The sequence below is a fragment of the Ambystoma mexicanum genome, chromosome 4p (genome assembly GCF_040938575.1).
Source record: "Ambystoma mexicanum isolate Mex_15411 chromosome 4p, UKY_AmexF1_1, whole genome shotgun sequence".
NCBI lineage: Eukaryota > Metazoa > Chordata > Amphibia > Caudata > Ambystomatidae > Ambystoma > Ambystoma mexicanum.
In genome coordinates, this window is record NC_090927.1 from 1,083,505,823 (window position 1) to 1,083,526,174 (window position 20,352).

The window sequence follows — 20,352 nt, forward strand, 5'->3', positions numbered from 1 at the left end:
GAACTTTGAATGTTAGCATGCTAAATGTAAAATAACTCACTAACCGATATAAGCTCAAACTCCCTGCATACCTATCCCACAAAACTCTCACAACCATCTCTCACACAACAAACCGCACGTACTCACCACACTGCAACAACACATAAGCCGCACCAACAGCACACGCGGACTAACACCGATTCGATATTCGCACCAAAGCTCAGCACCCGGTGTCCACCGAGTTGAGGCTGCCAACAGTACACCACCCATCTCTCTATCCCACTCCCTCTTCACCTTACTAACCCATCCCACCTTCCCTTTTGCAGATCCACCGGAGCGCCTGGGGACCAATTCCGTTGGTGACGGTGCGCTATATAAGTACCGTTAACATAACATAACAAGTCTTGCCGTGCCTCAGACACAGTGGTCCGGAAACTGCCGCAAGCGGCAGTCGGGGGTATTGAGCTTCCCCAACTTGCAGTGGGGGAGGGAGGTTTACGCTGCTTGTTGGATATCGCCGCTCAGTTGCACACATCAAGACACAGTGCCAGCCACAGTGTTTCAATGCGTGCAGCTGTGCTAAGAATATGCAGCGAATTCACAGACTGCATCTGAACGTCTTCCTTTGCTCAACAACCCAAAACAATGAAACAGTCCAAAGCGGTATTTATGTCTCATGCTTTGCACTCATTTTACTGTCAGGGTGACTATTCAGACAGAGGAAATGAGACCATACCAAGTATGCATTGCATGCTCTGAAGGAATGAACGTTTCAGTTACTAGCACAGACATGTTTGATAAATTGGTGTTCATTCTCATGTTCCCAAAATGCACTTTGTTTTTATGCAAATCAGCCAGGATCCTATATTCAGAACACACACATCATTTGACGCTTAGCTCTGCCCCTTCCCCCAGCCCCACCAACACTACACTAACAATCCGTCCCTAGTCCCGGGAAGGGGAGCCGGGGAGGAGTTCCCCCCCAGTACATTCTGCCATTTCCAGAACTGTGAATGCTAGCATATGATTGCTGAAAGGTATTGGGGAATCATCCATTTTAGGAATCGGCTAACGCTTCCCAAGTATTTGCAGGTCTCCCTGGAGGGTCACATGTGGATGAAAGGAGAGTTCAAAGATAAACGTGCAAGGTTCCTTCTGGGCGAGGTGAGGTGAGCGGCAATCACTGTCTGGCCTCCCTTTCTGTAAGCTGTTAGCATTCTTAACACTGCGGCCAGTGCTTAATTTGTGGGGGTGTTTGCCAGGGCTCAGCCCTGGCACTTAACTTTGAGTTTTCCATACTCGAGGTAATAATGTTGTTTAAACAGCACATCCTTATTAAACTGTCAATTAGTAGTATTTACAAAACAAGCAACAACAGTTGCCCTGGCCGCATGTCTCTGCATCCTGAGCTGGCTCATTGCAACTCATGAGCGTGATGACTGGCACTGGCGCGGCCGTGCTAGGTATTCCTTTTCCTGAATACCAATCAGGTGGAAAGTGACAATGACATGCACACCGCTCCAGTCAGCCTGCATAACACTGATGCAGCTCCACTACTGTAATAACCAGCAGCAATGCCACAGCATGGTGGGTTGACAACGGGAAAGCCAGCAGTACCAACTTCAGGGCAATACCAGGGAAAAGGCCATTGCCAAGGAGGAGTGTCTGTCCTGAGCGCCAACATACAGAAGAAAGTCTTGCTGCAGGGTTTGCCAGGAGAGTTCATTTGAAGTTTTACGTGCATTTGTACATCAGTTACCCTAGGAGGAAAGCCTGTTTGCTGTTTTCTGTAGCTAGTCAATACGTTTTTTTTCCCACCTAAAGAATCATTGCAAGATGTTAACCGTGATGTGTTTAAAGAAGCATTTAATCATGTCTCATTTCAAGACATAATAGCGTCTGTTATTTTATGCTGATTTCCATTTGTGAATCTCATGTCTGCCATACTTGGTGCATCGACAATGTGCCGGTGTGACTTGCAGCTTTCACCCCAAATAGGACACCGTGGGGGGCAGCTGTGGGCGGTGGCAACAGTGGCGCAGAGCAGCCTGCCCCAATGGCACACAGGCATGCTAGCAAATATTTTGGCCCTGGCACTTATTTATTTTGCAAATTAAGCACTGACTGTGGCAGCATGTCCGTTGCCATGCTATGACGCTGTGGGCCCTGGGCATGGCAACAGGGATGCTGCAGAACGTTTAATTTTCTTAAACTTCCTGGCATTCCTCTACTTAAGGGCGGCCAACAATAGTTTGAATGGGTGGAAGCGGGACATTCCAAAGCTAGCTCACCTGCTCTTGGAGTGCTCAACCCCCTGTACAAACCCTTTATGAAAACCTATATACTTTGAGTTTGTGGCAGTGCCAGGGCGCCCCATGCTGCTGCTGGTGTATGCCTGTTACCTAGCAAACCACCATCACCCTACACAAGGCAAATACCGTCAACCCTTGGTGTACGAGTTATCCCTTTACAAGCCACCACAGACGCTGAAATCATGCAAACATGGACCCTGGCGAGTCCTAGATATTGCTATGAGCATTTGTGAAACAGATGGGCTTCTATGTGGCAAAATTAAGCCTACTCCTTGACCTAGGGAAAGTAAGGCATTCTTTTCTGTTTTAAAAGCTGTGAAATCTTGTCTCTTTGGATTACGCATTTTTGCACACACCACCCAGTGTCTTAATCGGAACCTTTGCAGGTCCAAGAGGCCCCCAAAATGGCCGAATCCGTACCATGCAACACAGTCACATTTTATGACAGTACATTCTTGTTAACTTTCATCAATTACTCTCCAAAATGTATACATGCATTGAATGCGCGTACGTTTACTCTTCCACCCACCTTATTCTCATGGTTGTACACATATTTTGAGGAACATGGCAAGCAGCTGTGAGCCGGGCAGCTTCCCTGGACCATGTTGAGTCTGCCTTTGGGATGCATAAGCCAGCTGAGGACATCTGTTGCGCTGTCCCATGGAAGCTCTTAACTTCAGTGTGTGAAACGTCCTTTTTCCAGAGCTCTCGAGCATACCTCGGAAGGGCTCTCTGTGCAAGTATGCTGCAACATTGAGCGAGCCATGTTGTGGTGCCAGACGTGTTTCTAAACAATATCATGCCGACCATCGCCTCGTCCTGTGGCGGTGCAATTCATCTAACACATGTTGTCTCTCAAGTATACAAGTATCCGCCCTGGCTTTGCAAGAACTTTGGATGGATAGCTGGTTTTTAGTCGGCTCTCGGTACTGCAGTATTTCTTCAGGCTGTGTTTGTAAAAATCCTCATTCTCACACGTGCACCTGGTGTGTGGAAACCGTTTTCCCGCTCAATGCATGCGCCTTCGAAATGTTACTCAGCTGAGTGCTCTGTCTTTCTAACTGTGCACTGGGTTGCGCACGTATAAGCGGGTGGGAGAGGGAGGGGGGGCACTCCTTCTCATGGGGTGCACAATGCGGTAGCTGACTTGTTTTTGAGCTAGTGCTAGATTGTGCCTGTTGTAGTTAATTGGACACCAAATGTAACAGCTGGACGGTCACTACCTTATAGGTCGTGGTAGCATTCCGTGCTGTACACGGCACCTGCATTCATGCAGACCTGCTGTTTCCTTCATCGCCCCACGTGTTAATGGGCCTGCCCACCATCCTCAATATCTGCAGACTCGGCATATTTTTATATTTACATGCTGGCGCTTTTTTTCCTTCCACTCGTGTATATAAAATGATTCAGAGGCCCATAATATTACTCCCCTGTTGGACTGCTTGCAGATTTCCACATGAGACTCCTGTGTTTAGTTTGCAAACTCGTCCCAAAATGTGTATGGTTTACCTCCACCTCAAATAAGGAGCTTAGGTGCAGCCTTTCCCAAACCATATCACTAGCATGAATCTGCCATTGATGGACCAAGCACATTGAGTTCACTTGATGCAACCAGCATATTAAATAACACATGCAGGATTCAAATACAATAATTTCATACAGTTGCAGTGCAATTTTGCAAATCAGTGGCACCATGGCCCAGTTGCTCAAGAGCAAATATGTACTGTTTCATTGATGGATGCCAGTGGGGATGCGGGGGTGAGAGGGATGGAAGAAGCAGGAGAAATGGGAGCCTGACTTGGTATCAGATCCTCCTGGATATCAGTCGGACCCAGGTGAGCATATGGTTCTGCCAGCATGGCTGGCACTTAAAACCCAGGCAAATTTACCTACGATCTACGGACAGTTCAGTACGGATTGACCCAGGGGGGTGCCTGCGGGGGAATCCTCAATCTCGAGAAACCTCCAGTAGAGACTGGCTCAGATTCTGTCGAGATGGGGCATGGTAAAGCCCTTCCCGCTCGCCATCCGTCAACTTCCAAAGGATTCCAGATAGTGTTAACCAACCGGCATACACCCAGCGTGCGGGAGGACTCACTGGCAAGGGTTGCGCATGGCACCGCTGGAGGTGTGGGAGAAGACATGTGAGTGGGTGTAAGCCAGCAGGGGGATACTTGGGAACGCGAAGGAGAGCGCCCTCGGCTTGTATATGCCCACACCCGACACGACTGTCTTTTCTACTGTGGCATGGCCATACTGAAACTGTAATTGACTGGGGAAGTTGAAGAAGGGTCATTCTGGCCGCTTTGTTTCCCTTTTGCCATGCCCCGCGTTTTCAGGCCATCAGCAGTGCTGTGCTTGCCAGGCCTTGTGGGCGCAGTACAACCACAATAGATACCCAGTGGAAGTAGCAGTTTATGGTGTAGGTATACCCGTAGAATGAACCACCAAGCCCAGATGAAACGCCGACTTGAGCTGTATGCCTGTGGGGGAATTAACTAATCATTAAAGGGTCTTGGAGTGGAGGTTTTGACAGTGAAAAACATTGTAAGAAGGTGTCGTATATCCCCATCTGTCAAAGAGCTGCAGGTTCCACCATAGACTCCGACTTTCCTTTTCGCATTCGGGACATTTCTTTCTCGAACAATTCACGGACCGCTAGCAAAGCTGTTAACCCATCCTTGTGCCTACAGCACGCAGGGTAGAGCATACATGGAGGTCTAACTCCCCTCTGTGGAACTGCATAGCCATGCTGGAAATGCTGCCTGACTCCAAAATGGTGGATCGGCCTACTCCGCTCTTGGCTGCTGCCATACACACGGAATTGTCAGCAGGTATCAGACGTGCATAATCAGGGGCTATACATGAGAAACCTTCGGAAAAGAGACAAACATCTGATGGAGAATTCTGAACGCAAGAGAATAACAAACCAAGTTCAGGAAAGAGGCCAATATTGAGACTATTCAACCAGGGCGCTTGTTGAGCAATCGGCAAAACCATAAGAGGCCAAGGTTTTACATAGTCACCAGACTGTGCAGCAGTCGTGCTCTGAAACACTTGTGTACGAGCGCGATAGAAATAAAATAAGGGCAAGACACTGTGAGAGAGTAGGTTAAGGTTCAAATCAATGAGCCGTGGTCGGCGATATCACAGATACTGGAAAAGACCCGCTACATGTAAGAATCCAAAAGCCTGCTGAGGCCCTGGAAAAAGACCAGATTGAAGGAGACATCAAAGAGCCTGCTGATGGCTAGATCTCAGACCTGGGGGAAGAGTGAGATCACTAAAATCTGAGGACTTGTTAAGAATGCCAACCACTTTCCTGAAGACGTTGGCCCAGGTGGCTAGCAATATGACATCCTAACAAAAACCATAAGCTGGGCGGGGGAGGGGAGTGCTTACTGGTAGAAGTGCATTAAATGTACTTCCAACGCAAAGGAGCGGGGCAGCCTGTGGCTGGATAGTAAGAATAGCTGGGCTCGACACACGCCCTAAGGCAAGGCAGGAGAAGTACTTGTTGGGAGGAGATTATCGTGACACGCACAGGGTGCTACATCTCTTGAGCCGAGTTTGGCAACAAGTTAGCTGGGCACTAGAATTGTGGGACTCAATAAGTTTAAGACGCCAACCCGCCGCTGTACCCTTCAAGTGGGACTGGTGAATCCTTTAGTTGTGGAACCCCAGATTTCCCATATTTATGCCCATGAAACCTTTTTGATATAGGCCTTATTTTCTATGGCTCGTTGCACCTGGGACCCCATGCATCCACATTAAGTAACAAACTTGCTTAACTACAGACTCTTGTGTGTTCTGTCGATTGGTTTCCACGTGGTTCTATGTTGTTTCTCCAACTACTCTTTTTCTATGCACTTCTTTTTTGTGTTTCTTTTTTCATCTGCCTGTACTTGACATGCTATTGGCCTACATTGTCTTTGCTGTTTCCTCAGCCTACATTTCTTCATCCCAGTCTAACCCCTCCCTGCTTTTCTTTTCCCCCACGCCTCACTCCCTTCTACTTACCACACTAACCCCATTGCCTGTTTTCATAAGGGCGGGTTCCCCTCCATTGCCTCTCCCTCTCTACCTCTCCCCTGGTTTACCTTGCTGCCCACCCTCTCCGCTCCGGTCTGTTGTCCCCCACCCTCATGAACCCCACTGAGCAAATACCCTCTCTGCCTCTGTTCATCTCCCTGTTGTCAGCCTGCCTTTCTGCTCCCAATTAAGGCTCACTGTTGGGCCACCTCACCCGTCGAAATGGGCGGTGTCACACCACATCTGATGTCATATCCGCAACATCATTTCATTGGTTCAAGAAATGGGGGTCGATGTTTCCACTTAAGTTGTCACAAAAGTCTTTCAGTGTTTTGATTGTTTGAAAGTGGACTCAGATTCCCAGCATGCAATGTTTGCAGTAATGAAAGATTTTCAGTTCGTGTGCTTGGAGACTGGGGTTCTCAACATACAGTGACTCCGATCTTCACGTGCATTATCAGTTTGCTATTGCCTTGAAGACACTTGATAATCCATTTCATCACATGCAGTGTTTCACTTCTTCAATGCCTTTAGGATTTACTTGGGGCAGTGAAATTGAGTTGCCTGGCATGCAGTCTTGTTTAGACCCACAGACTCTGCTCATTATGAGCCTCGTGGCTCAGCTTCCCTATAGGTAAGATTTCTATAAGCTCAGTGTTTAGGATTTATCCCTCAATTTCCCCAACATGTAGTGTTATTGTAGACACATAGTCCATTAGGTGGCTACAGGTTTTAGGAATCAGTTTCCCCAGTACAGACCGGATTATATTTTATACACACTAGAGTTGCTATGTTAAAGTTGAACTTAGAAAGCCTACCCTAATTAACGTCACTGTGTCAATGTTAAATCTAGAAGATATTCCCAACATCAATGTCTGTGCCCTAATAGCGTCATTATCTTAAAGTTGAATCTTGAAAGTGTACCTAATAGCGTCACTGTGTTAAAGTTGAACTTAGAAAGCACACCCTGTAGCATCTATGTGTTAATGTTGAACCTAGACGGTATTCCCAACATCATTGAGTGTGCGCCAATAGCGTCACTGTGTTAAATTTCAACCTAGAAGCATCCCCTAATAGAGTGACTGTATTAGAGTTGAATTAAGATGGTATCACCAACAACATTGAATATGCCCTAATAGCGTCACTGTGTTAAAAGTAAAATTTAGTAGGTAGATTGTGCCTGATTGCATACACTTCACTGATTACCACAATATCACACTACTACACTTACTCTCTCCTATACACCACCATTCAACTAGAACACAGCAGTACTATGACACATTCAGTAAAGCTGTTCTCATACTAACATGACCCATCAAACCACCCATCATCCTAATAAAACGCAGCTAGCTAGCACACACCGGCTAGCCTAGGCGTCTCCTCAGGCCTAACGCAGCTATAACTGTCTGGTTGTCAACCCTCTAGACTGAACACATTCAACTGACTTGAACTGCGGTTCCCGAGGGAGTTCAACCTACCAGCGCCTTGAGATCATACCAATGGTACATAAGGCGCTATACAAATGCAAAATAACATAACATAACACTATCTCAACAAGGCTCACTTTTGCCCACAAAGGCCTCTGTGCCCTTGATGCGGACCACCTAAAAACCTGCTTCACGCGCTGAGCTGGGGTATTTCAGCCTCCACCCTCCAACAAAGCAACAAAGATATTTTGCATTTTCTTTTCTTCACCAGCTTAAATCCCACCCCACTGTATCAGATCTGTATCAGATCTCCCAGAGCACATGGAGACCATTAAAATGGCATTGGTGAATGGTAGGAATCCCAGAGACATAGCACAGGTGTACAGGCAAGGTGCTTCAGGCCATCTTCTCTGGCCGCTGCTGCAGCATCACTCTGGTTTAGGGAGCCAGCTTCTCTGTCACCAGCTATGCTCACTCTCTTTCCCAGGAGTCATTTTCTGGTCCATGAGCTTCTCTACTGAGCTTCTGTAGTTTTTTCCCCCTTCCTCTGGGTCTCTCTCTCTTTCTCTCTTTTTTCTTTTTTTTTTCTTTTTTTCTTTTTTTCTTTCTTTCTTTCTTTGTTTCCCTCTTCCCCTCTCTTTTTCTCTTCCCCTCTCTTTTTCTTTCTCTTTTTCTTTCTCTCTCTCTCTTCTCTCTCTCTTCTCTCTTTTTCTCTCTTTCTCTCTCTTTCTCTCTCTTTTCCTCTTTCTCCCCCCCCCGCCCTCCTTTTGGCAGCTGTGTGCTTGCTGCATCTTTTCAGCGTGAATTGTTCCCTTCCTTGCTTCCCACTGCCTCAGTCTCTGATATAACCATGGCTGTGCCCGGGATTGGCAGATTACTGCACTGGAGATTTGGTTACAGGAGAATTGGTCGCCGTTTTTTTAATGCATTTTGCTTCATATGTTTCTGGGAGGTGGGTTTAGGCATATCATTGAGGTGGACGGGAATGCGGGGGGATCCCTCTTGCATATATATGCGGTAAAATAATGAAGCTGTCAAAAAAACAACAATTGGACCAATGCTCCAATGACCAAATAGATTCGACCAAATCAACCTAAGCTCTGTGCCCATCAGGATGGTCCCCAGAAGATCTCTTCCGACTCTCGCCTCTTGAGTAGCAGTCAGGCTGGTTTCCAGTTTGTATTTCCCAGCTGGTATGATATGGTATTGTTTATTTGTAAAGCACCTATTCAAAAGGCAAGTGTTTCAAAGTGCTCAAGGAGGGAGGGAACAAGGGGAGAAAAATAAGTCATTCAGAGCCCTTGAGTTTCTGAACAATACCAGTCTGCACAGGCAGAGTAAGTACATATAATACAATTAACAATGGGGATAACAGCAAATAGGTCTGACGACAATTCTGCAGTTTATCCAAGATCATAGAGGTGTCACCATGCAAGAGGGGAGACAGGGAGGCAAAGATGGACAATCTTCAAGGCATGGTACTTTCAGATCGTGCAAGTGCGCAGACGGTACAGGAGAGGTGAGAGGGGAGGGTGGAGGACAGGTGCAGGGGGGGTACGCTGCTTCTGAGTCCTGGGCCCTGCAGGATGTGCACCACAACTCGAAGACTTCTGCCGTCTCTGTAGATGGGCATTTGTAATCCTAGCTCAGCCGGTCAGTTGGGTCTCATTGTCATTGTGATGGAAGACCGCCCCGTGGGAGCAGTCTCGGTTGTCTTGTGCTGTGTGGGATTGATCACAAATGTTCCTTTAGTGTTGGTTTGGATGTCTATAGTGACCATGCGTAAATAAGTACATAGATCATTTGCCTATCGGTTTACTATGTCCGTTTTTACAGACACGTACTTCTGATTCAAATATACATAAAATCATGCTTTACTACTTTCTAATCAATAAGGTTTTATTTTTAAAATGCAATATAATATTTAGTTATGTTTGATTCAACCATGAATTTCCTTAGTCCCCTTTTTTATAGTTTCGACCCATTTAAGTGTGCTCTGCATAAATCGCCAAACCTCTTTAGTGTGACGTTCGCCTTATCATAAGTTTTAAATACTTGTCAGAAATGTGCTGTCCGTGTTCAATGCCTTTTTATTCCTTCAGCCGTAAACTTTTCATCAGCACTAATCCCATCTCTAACACAAATTATTGATGTTTGCGCACGTTTTTGTGTGTGCTAGAAACAACTTAATATGTAGAGTCATATGCGCTTCACACTCCCAACAGGAGACAGGACAGCACCAATTGCCATCTGGCTGGAAACCTCTTACAGTTTATTTTTAATAACCTGCTGGCATGGCCCGCATTGTGCGTTTACTAGATTCTAGGCCATTGTCATTGCTTGACATTGTATGCAAAACCTACATTGTAGCCTAATTTACAGCCTGCGTTTGCGCACAGGTGCTTACAGGGACTGCTTCTTTTTCACTTAGTTGTGGGTTTTCCACAATTCTTTCTGTATTCTTCTCATTTTGTGTAACTTATGGTACAGGGTCTTTTTTACAGTTTCCCGTCTGACTCCCTTCCTCCCAGTGCATGCATACACATTGTTTGCAAGTCACTTAGCAAAGGACAAGAGGGCCAGGTACAGATCTTTTTCAGGCTGCAGCTCAGAAACTGGGCAGGGGTGGTAAGAGGCGGGCATTAAAAGTAAGAACAGCTGGGTTACGAGTCCATGAATCCACAGGTTGCATTCAGCAGTGTGTTATTTGAGGAAACAGTCTCCAATTCCCTGAAGTGGAAGAGATAAGAGGGGGGTGGGGGCTTTGGTGTCCCTGTGCAAGCGATTCGAGTCCAGGTGCGTAGTCGGGGAAGGTTTGTTTTGTCTTGCTTGCACTTCCTAACTTCCAACCTGACCACACCATTGTTTCGACGGTGGCATTGGCATTCAGGGGTGGGGCGTTCTTTGGCCAGGTAGGCTGCTGTTTGAGCTTCATTGCTTTGTTGATGATGCAGACTGTCTTGGAGATAAGTCTGATAAGGTGGGACCCTCGACTAGATCTTAAACCTCACACCTCTCAAGGTTACTGCTATTGACCCCTTGCCCTGTACCAACCACTCTCTGATACTATTGACCATGTCTCCTCTACCTAATGCTGCTCTTAACGTCTGCAACCGCCTCCCGGTCACAGCGATACACACCTGTAAACTGACCAAGAAGATGCTAGAGCCAACTGTCTGTGCCTTCCTCACACTCCTGCCGGATGGTGCTGACCCTGAAACTATCCTCTTCATACAATCCCACACTCCTGCACGCACTAGACCTCCATGCACCCCTCAAAACTACTATCCAAAAATAATTCTCAGAGGACCTAACAACCCTCCACAAACATAAAAGAGCCCAATAACATCTTTGGAGAAGAAAACCCTCCCAACTGCACAAAGAAGCCTTTCTTGCCATTGCCAAGGCCTACAAAATGACTATCACTACCAAAGCCAACATCTATAACACAAGGATCAATGAAGCCAGCTCTAACACGGGAGCGCTCTTCGAAATCTTTAAGGAGCTCGAATCACCAGCACCTCCTCGCATTAGCTTCCCTAAAGACGAGGCCCGGTGTTCCCTCGTGCAGTCCGCTCTTGCCGACAAGACCCTCAACCTCATGACCAAAACCATCCTCAAAAAATAATCCCTGCCTACTAAGGATGAGTCCATCACTCAGTTAGGAGCTCACCCCTTGACTGCCACACCCACACACCCCATCCATTTCTCCCCTTGCCCTCCTTCTGATGTCCTCACCACCATCCTCCACCTAAAAACATCCACTGCAAAGGAGACACCTACCCTTCTCACTTCATTAAAATGTGTGCAGACTCCCTTGCACCCATCGCTGCCCAATTCATGAATCCCTCCTTCGACACCTGTACAGTGCCTAAAAACATCAGAGCCGTGGGGGTCACACCCCTCCTCAAAAACCCTTCACTTGGCCCCACTCTCCCTACCAACTATCGCCCTATCACAACTGTACCTTTCCTCCTGAAAATTCTTGACTGTACCGCCTACATCCAAATCCAAACCTACTTTGAAACCCACAACCTTCTTGGCACACGACAGTCTGGTTATAGATCGAGACACCTCTCCTTGACCTTAAGATCCAGCTGGATATCATCCATGGCACAGGAGATCTAGCTATCCTACTCCTGCCCGACCTTTCAGCGGATTTGTATCTCGTTGAACATGACATTCTCTGTTACCACCTTACCTCCAGCTTTAGCCTCTCTAACGATGAAGCCAACTGGATTAATTTCTTTCTGAGCGAACGCTCCTCTAGGATCTTCGTTGGGTCTGAGGAAGCTGACCCTACCCCTGTCGCATATAGTGTCCCACAAGGATCTTGTCTCTCACCCACGCTATATAACATGTATACCAAGCACCTTTTTGACCATTTTGATAGCCTTGGTATCCCCTATACAAACTTTGTTGATGATACGCAAGTCCTACTTAAAATTTCCGGCAATCACAGCGTACACTCTGCCAATAACGATCAAGTCTACAGTACATCCAGGCATGGATGGCCAACCACCACCTGTGCTTCAATGATGACAAGACCAGGCTCCTTAGTGTAGGTTCTGCTCACCGTCTCAAACACCTAGACCCAGCTTTCTCCTCCTCCTCCATTGACGGAAACAACACCCCTATTTCTAGCCATGTGAAAACTCTTGGAGTCTTTCTTGACTTGGAATTCACCATGCAAAAACATGTTAAAGCCATTGCACCCTCTGCAGCCTATTCAACCAAAATGATCAGCCCCTGAAAACTGCCTCACGCTAGCCAGGGCCATCATCAGTAGTAAACTGGATGACTGCAATGCCATTCTCACTGGAACCTCCACAAAAAACATCACCAAATTACAACCCATCCAAAACAATGCCCTTCTGGCAATGTGGGTGGTGACGCAAACGGACCATATCTCCCTTGTGAGACACAAAGCCCATTGGCTCCCAATTAGAGCTTGCATTGAGTTTAAAACACTGCCACACCCCCGCCGATGCATTCACAACACTGCTCCCACCTACCTCAACCAGCGCATCGCTAAAGGACCCAAACCATGTTGCCTGCGCTCCTCCACCTCCACTTCCCTAATTAAAGTGAGATTCTCCAGCCAAAGAGCAGGTGGTGTAAGCTTCAGTCATAGCTCCCACACTGGGGAATGCCCTGCCTCCATGTATCCAAGAAGAGCCTTCCTACCACAACTTTCGAAAACAACTGAAAACGATCCTGTTTAACAAATATGCCAAAATGTTGTTGTGTTTAAATTGACTGTATTACTGCATGTACTGTACTTAATCCTAACTAGCACCGTGATACTTCCGGGTCTGGGTGCTTTCAACCAATGTAATAAATAAATAAAATAATTCAGTCCTGGGGTTGAACCAGTGTAGTTCATTGAATATAAGGACGTCTTGACCTAATTTCTTCAAGCGTCTGATCAGGCGGGCTGTGGCATGGTAGGTGGCTTCTGGGTGACAGCTGGCTCCACTGGGAAGAGTGTTAGAACCTCTATTAAAGCTCATATCTAGATTGTGATGTGGTGTGAGCTGGGTTTGAAGGCCTTGCTGATGCAGGGAAGTGGACTTTGGTAACTGCAAGGCAGTCAATTCTTCCCAACGCACATTTTAAAGAGGTCAGAGTCCTGCAGAACCTGAGAGATTCATTGGGAGAGGCGGGGATAGGTGAGTATTAGTGATAAAGCTTCTGCATTTTTAGACTAATGTGTTTAGTGGACTGTAGAGGAGGTCCCAAATATGGCCTGCACTCCAGCCACCCATTTTGAGGTACCAGGAAAGTTCACACCTAGATATGTGACTTATGAGGGGCAAATAAACCCGCAGAGAGCCGCATTAGGACTCTGTCGAGTGCCCATCAGAAGAGCAACACCTATTGAAGTGCCAATAACCAGACAACCATGGACAGTAAGGTATCCATTGAGACAACCCTATCAGCAAATGACACGAAATGAAGGTTGCTTAAACACTGTCCCAGAAGAAACTCAAAAGGCCTTAATTGAAGACGAATGGTGACGACACAAGGGCCCAGACAGATTCACAGATGAAAGAAACGACGACCAAAAGATGACACAAAGACGAAATGTCCTGAATAAGAACATTATGATCTTAGAAGGAGAGACAATGTTGAAATATAAAGAAGCTTAAACTGTAAAGCAGGATGAAAATATCCAACCAGTTAACACTTGTACATATGCTTGAAATGCAAGAAGCTAAGAGAACAGTGCGGCTTGCTATGCTTAGTAGAAGAATAGAGCGGCAAGCCTCAACGAAGCACACTATATAAGTGCACGTCCACGTTATACAAAAGCAGAATTAACCCAGGTTACTAAGGGTCAAACGGGACAGGATTTTTATTCCAGCTAAAACAAGAAAAGAGACGGCAGAATCAAAACTCAGCAAGGAGCAGGCCATGCCTGGGAAATCGAGGTCCAACTTAGAAAGGGAGGTGGACAGAAACTTCGGAGAATCGAAACTTAAGAGCAGAGCAGTCTGCCCCGTGAAGGTCGAGATAAGGAGGCCCAGGCAGGTGGCAGGCCGAAAAGGGAATTAAATGCACAAATAGAAGGAAAACGAAGCCGATCCAAGGTGTACTAACACGTGACCAGCCAAGCGCAAAGAGATACGAACGTCTGATGTCACCCAAAACCAGAAGATACCATAACTTTTCCTGACAAGAAGCTACAGTTTCGAGGCCAACCAGAGCCAACTAATTGACACATAGCAATAAAGTACTGATTGATGGAAGGGAGGCTGGGTGAATCTTGGGGCATCCTGCATCTGGGTGACCATTCTGCATGCTGCTAATTGAAGTGGAGATTTATGCCTAGGGTTGTAGCCAACACAATCACAATGGACCAAATAATCTAGGGTCCTATAGCTAGTAGAACCAATGAGACGTCGTACTTTTAGTGACGTCTACATGAGTAATGTTAGAGGGAAGGGCGTAGACGCCCACCCGATAAGTTATTGAATCCTCACACTCTATTACCATATACAGATATATCACCTATACTTAAGTTACCTTTTCCAACCAATAGAATTGTATGACAAACGTATGAGTGTTACACGTCAATGATGATGAATTTTGGGTATAACTGTTACTGTTGAATGAAGATTGTTGGGTGTTGACTCGAGACGGGCTATCGCATCACTGTTGATCTCCATGTTTCCCCGTTTTCTGTACTTGTCATTAAACGGACTCCCCTTTGCCAAACCATTGAGTTGTCCTTATTGATTGGTGTTGGAGTAAGAGAATCCCGCACCCCTTCCACCTCAAGGTGCAGCTATCTTGTCTTAAAGTACTCGAGGGCGAGCTCTGACTCTATGGGCTGGTCAGGGGTCACTCCCCCTCCTGTACAGGACCTCTCACTTATTGCATGTTGTTGACACGTGTCCTCTAGTGTCAGTGTTACGAAAGGCATGGAGGGGACCCCTAATGCAAGAGACGTTATTTAAACACCATGCAACACCACTTTACCCTATCAGTAGGATACCTGGTGCATAGCAACACTGCTTCTGTCACTCTAGGGGTGACTAGGTGTGAAATCAAATACAGCGGTTTACCGCAGAGTGGCACCTGGCTTCTGTATAGTATGCTGCTGCTGGTTTAGTAGGTGCCCAGGGTTCTTTGTTGACAATGAATTCAGGATAGGAAATATTTGGGGGAAAATGAACATCTACTAGCTATGAAAATTGTGTGAATCACAATAATAGTGTGTCTCATGTATTTGTGCATTTCCATTAAAAATCACAAAATGTACTGGGGTGTGCTTTTTAAAGAACGAAAATAGGATTTTTTCAATGAGCCAGTGTAATTCCAGTGTTAACATGCAGTGCCTTAATGTCAGGTGGTGATTTTCAAAGCTTTTCATTTCAGCGAGTACCTCTGGGCCCAGGTACCTGCTCACCCTGCCACCCTCCCGCACTGCCTCCGAGCCACCCCTTGCACTGGGGTCTGTATCTGTACCCATACAGCCCCCCCCCTTTTTTTCTTCCTGCAATTATCAGACCCACCCTGTGTGCTGCCTTAAACCTAGCACCTGCAAATTGCTGGCTGCACTACCACTGTTTGTTGCCTTTATTATTTATTTATTTATTATGCATCTGTTTCTCCTCTGCTTGGCACTTTCCACTTCTCCCCCCTTCCATGCACTTTTCCCCCCTGTCACTATGCTTAGTAAGATCGCTGTTTTGTTCTCCCCTGTTCCCGTCCCTTCCATTGTCGCGCTCTGAAACACTTGTGTTCGAGCGCGATAGAAATAAAATATCAATATCAATACCATTTTATTATTTTGTTCTATTTAATGATAAATGCCATCATGCATAAGGAGATAGTAATCCGGCTCAGAAGTTTGTCTTTGCTGCTTTCCAACTATGAAATGTTCCTGTAAGCAAGAATACAAAATGTTTCTCGTGATAGTCAATTGTATTTTTTTCTTGAAGTTATAGCAAAAAATCTTTGCCGTTTTTTTTTTCTTTTGAGTTTACTCCATCATTTTGCAGTTGTCTAATCAGAGTTGTAGGTCAGCGCAGACTGCTTAGTAACACATCACCAAAAATCTTTTAATTTTAGCTGAAGGAATACGAGGCCCAGCACCGGCCACCAGGCAGCCTGGACTCTGCAGACTGGGCGGACGGTTCTTATCCAACATTTGATGGGTCGTCCAACTGCAACGTGAGTGTCTCTCACTTTCTCTTGTAGCAGTTTGCCCTGCGTGTGCGCATGACAATTTTTTCATTGGTCCAAAATTGCACGTAGCCGCATACTACTTAGTTAAATTGGGTGCAGTATTAAAACTAGACTCTGTTCTTCCTGCTCATCTTTCTTGATCAATGCAATGTCTGAAGCCACTCATGAGAATGTATACTGACCCCACATATTTTGCATCAAATCATAGTGCAGTTTATGTGGGTGCTCCTTGAAATGGGAGTAATTGGAGGGCAAACATTCTTTGGAAGCTCAAAGAAGCTAGATTGAGTCTCGGTTATGGTCTTGGTTCAGAGATAACGCGATAAACAAGGATATTCACCAGATTTTCAGTTTTCTCGACTTACCTTGGAAACAAAGGTGGGCCCTGAATGTGGAAAGCAGAATCATCAAAGCATCACCACTCAATTGAAAATAAGGGCCCTACATAGGCTTTTCTTTAGCACCTAGGTCCACACGCCCTGCAGCCCCTACCTAAACGGAGACTTGCCGATCGGCTCCCTCCCATTCCTGTGTACTCCCCTGGTCACTTGTATATGCCTTGCTGCCTAATTGGCCGCCCTACCCCTCCTCCGGTGTGAACGCCCCATTCCAGTGTCTTGTCATGATCCCTTGCAAATGGCTTCTCTTGCTGTGTGCTTCCTCCTATGACTGGTGAAGGGCTCTGTTGCTCGCAAGAGCTAGAGCCCTGCTCAGCAAATACCTGGATAATATTTGAAACCATAATAATGAAGGGGAACAGAGTGCTGTTTAGCACTTTGTGGAAGAAGGAAAAGTGAAAGCAAGAGGGCTGGTTTGTTTTCTATGCAAACGCCCAGTAAGAGTATCCAGAGCTCTTAATGGACACACTGTACCCCCTACCCCCCACCCCCACATGATGCACTGCACAGACGCAAATGGGCAGTCCCTACCAATGTCTGGACTACAACTTCTATGATCCTCCTCTGACTGTCTTGCCTAGGGCTCTCAGGAGTTGGAGTCCAAAGCATCTGGAGTGCCAAAGGCTGCAGACTACAAGACATATTGTGGAGAAGGTTTGAGGTTGATATTTTGAGTGCATTTCAACCTGACTTACTACCAACACTTACATTGTGTTCCCAATTTATGTGAAAGGGGAGTACAGAACATTTGTTGCTTGTTTTCAGAGCATTCTGTACATATATTCTGGATATTCTGTTGTAATTTTCGGAATATTTGTTAATTTGAATATTAATATTTGGTTCCATATACTGCTTGGGATATGTTTGTACTTAGTAGCTTATCAGTCAATATGTGCTACCTTTTTATGGCGAGTCTGAACAAGTTTCACCAAGATTGTGGCTGTCCAATATTTGTAAGTATCATGAAAGAAAGTGGTGATTTTCCTCAGTGCGCCAACTGACTACTGACATTTTTGTTGTATTTTCAAAATATACCAGTTCCACAATGATTTCTTTTTGTTGCATTTGTTTTATTCATGCAACATTTTAAACAAAAGTTTTCTTCCTCTCATTGAATAATTGAAACAATATTTATCATCCTCTCTACACGTGTTTCACCCCTATTATTTAAATGGATCATCAAGAGAGCTTCCTCTTTTGCTGTCTTTCAGTATCCAGTTAAAGAAGTTTTTATTTTCCGCCTTATTAGTAAGTCAAAGGTGAAAAGAACCTTATTCTCTAGTGCGAAGGTGTTCCGTTTGTCCCCTAGCACGCATCGCTATTCCGCGATACCTTTGCAGCATTACGAAGGTGGAAAATGAAAACTTGAATCATTTCAAAAAACGTCTTTAACGGGATACTGAAACAAAGCAAAAGAGGAAGCTCTCCTGATGAACCACTTCAATAATGGGGGTGAAACACATGTTGAGGGGATGATAAATATGGTTTCAAATATTGAATGAGCGGAAGAAAACTTGTTTCAAATTTTAAATGAATTAAACAAAGGCAACAAAAATCAAATCATTGTGGAACTGGTATATTTTGAAAATACAAAATGTGAGTAGTTAGTTGGCGCACTGAAGAAAATCACCACTTTATTTCATGATGCTTAGGATATGTGGATGCTCCATGTGGACTTTGGAATATTTATCACTGGATTTGTTAACATATCTGTGTTGTTTTGGGGATCTTTAATGATTAATTAGATATCGTAGTTTGTCATTTACAGGGCATTTTAAAAGTAAGGTGGTCATTTTGGGAACTATTTCTGCAGGATATTATGACTGTTTTCGGTGGCTCTGTGGCTCAGTGGATTAATGCATGCACTTCAAAAATATAAAGGGCCACCCCTAATATTTTGTAATCGGGGGGCTGATACTCGAAATGGGTTATTTCAGTAGAGACCATAGGGATTGGAGTATACAGCTACCTCTCCCTCTTTTGTGCAGGTCTGGTAATCTCTCGTAATACAGAACAGCTACTGGGAATAATACTGCACTGAGCAAAGTACCTTTTTCTAAAAATCCTTAATAATTTATTAAACAGTTTCTCATAAATGTAAATCAAAAAACAGAATAAAATCAAACATAGATGCACTTAACGTGTGGGGTTAGTCAAAATGTGTTCATTTCATCAGTGAGACAAATTTAGATAGTTCATACACATTGGGGTCTAACAGTGTGTGCTTTTAGATAAAACACACTATTAAATCCTTCTGTGTTCCAGCTTTTAGGCACAAAAAATTAACATGCGTTTTACACAGGTGGTTCTTCCAACGCAATAACCTGTGGGGTGTACAAAGAATAGCTCTATTGCCCGCTATGGGATGTGGTCTATGGAATATTGTCATGCACTACAGGGATCAGTGTTTAACTTCACTCATGGTCACGGGTTGGAATCCAGTGGGTACACTCAGCACCTCATCTTTCCGAGGTAGATAAAATGAGTATCATATGAGCTGGCTAGCAATAAACATCTGTTCTCTCTACAGCACCAACATACCCCCGCGAGGCTCCATGAGCACTCTAGAAATACATGTTGTTATGTCATGTTTTTGCCTGGTTACTCCTCTGAAAATACAAATTCCTCCATTTACTCATTTTTTTTTTGCAAACTTTAAAGAGATATTATTATTATGATGCACCTAGAGTGGGCCATGCACGCATTATTACCAATGTGTTTGGTTGCTACGTCAATTTAATTGTAACCTGAAATGTCGTAATGTTATGTAACCACTGCTGCTAAGATATGCGCCCGGTAGCCTCCGGGCCTGGTTTGCGCTATACAAATAAAACAAATACAAATACAAATGCAAATTATTGTTGCTCCTTGTTTTTGTTGCTTTTCTTTAAGCAACAACTCCATTTCCATTTATCAGAGTGTTGACTCTACCTCGAGAGACAAAATACGGCCTCAGAAATGTTCATTATAAAGGGCATTATTTTTGAAGAAATTGTTGGGGCAACCTTACTTTTATACCCCTATGTTAAAATGTTTTCTACAAGACCTCGCTTTGAGTCATTCGCTGGGTAAAAATGACTTTATCATGATAAAATGTTCTTCTCGTTTTCAAATTTTCTTTGGGGATATCCCAGAATGCACACACATTTCTATTAATATGTCCACAATTGCTGTTCACAAATGTTCTCTATTAGCACACATACGTGGTGGAGTCTAATTCTTCCATGTTGGCTCATGATTTGGGTTCCTTCAGATTCCTTGCCTTCCCCTTGTGTTAGAGGCTTTGTTTGTGGTATGTAAATATGTATTTAACTTCTTATAATGGTTGCTGTATGTGCGCCTTGATCCACTTGGATTTCATTTGTTGTGTTCATTCAGATTTCACGCCCAGCCCCATGATTTTATTTGCGGACATGGGAATGGCGCCCCTTCTTCTGTGTTGTCGGGTGTTTAGTGTGTGTGTTGAATTCTCCTTTTTTGATTTGTGAACCAACTTATTAATCATCT

The 20,352-nt window shown here is 45.0% G+C and overlaps 1 protein-coding gene across 4 annotated transcripts in view; it reads left to right on the forward strand.

Moving 5' to 3' along the window:
- The window catches only part of SASH1 (SAM and SH3 domain containing 1), a 673,306-nt gene that overhangs the window by 466,144 nt on the left and 186,810 nt on the right, over positions 1–20,352 (forward strand). For 3 of the 4 annotated variants that reach the window (XM_069606667.1, XM_069606665.1, XM_069606668.1), the window contains exon 8: positions 16,331–16,432. The exons of the other annotated variant lie outside the window; for it this stretch is intronic. In XM_069606667.1, coding sequence (XP_069462768.1) covers positions 16,331–16,432 — 102 coding nt within the window. The remainder of the gene's footprint in view (positions 1–16,330; positions 16,433–20,352) is intronic. 4 annotated transcript variants of the gene reach the window in all.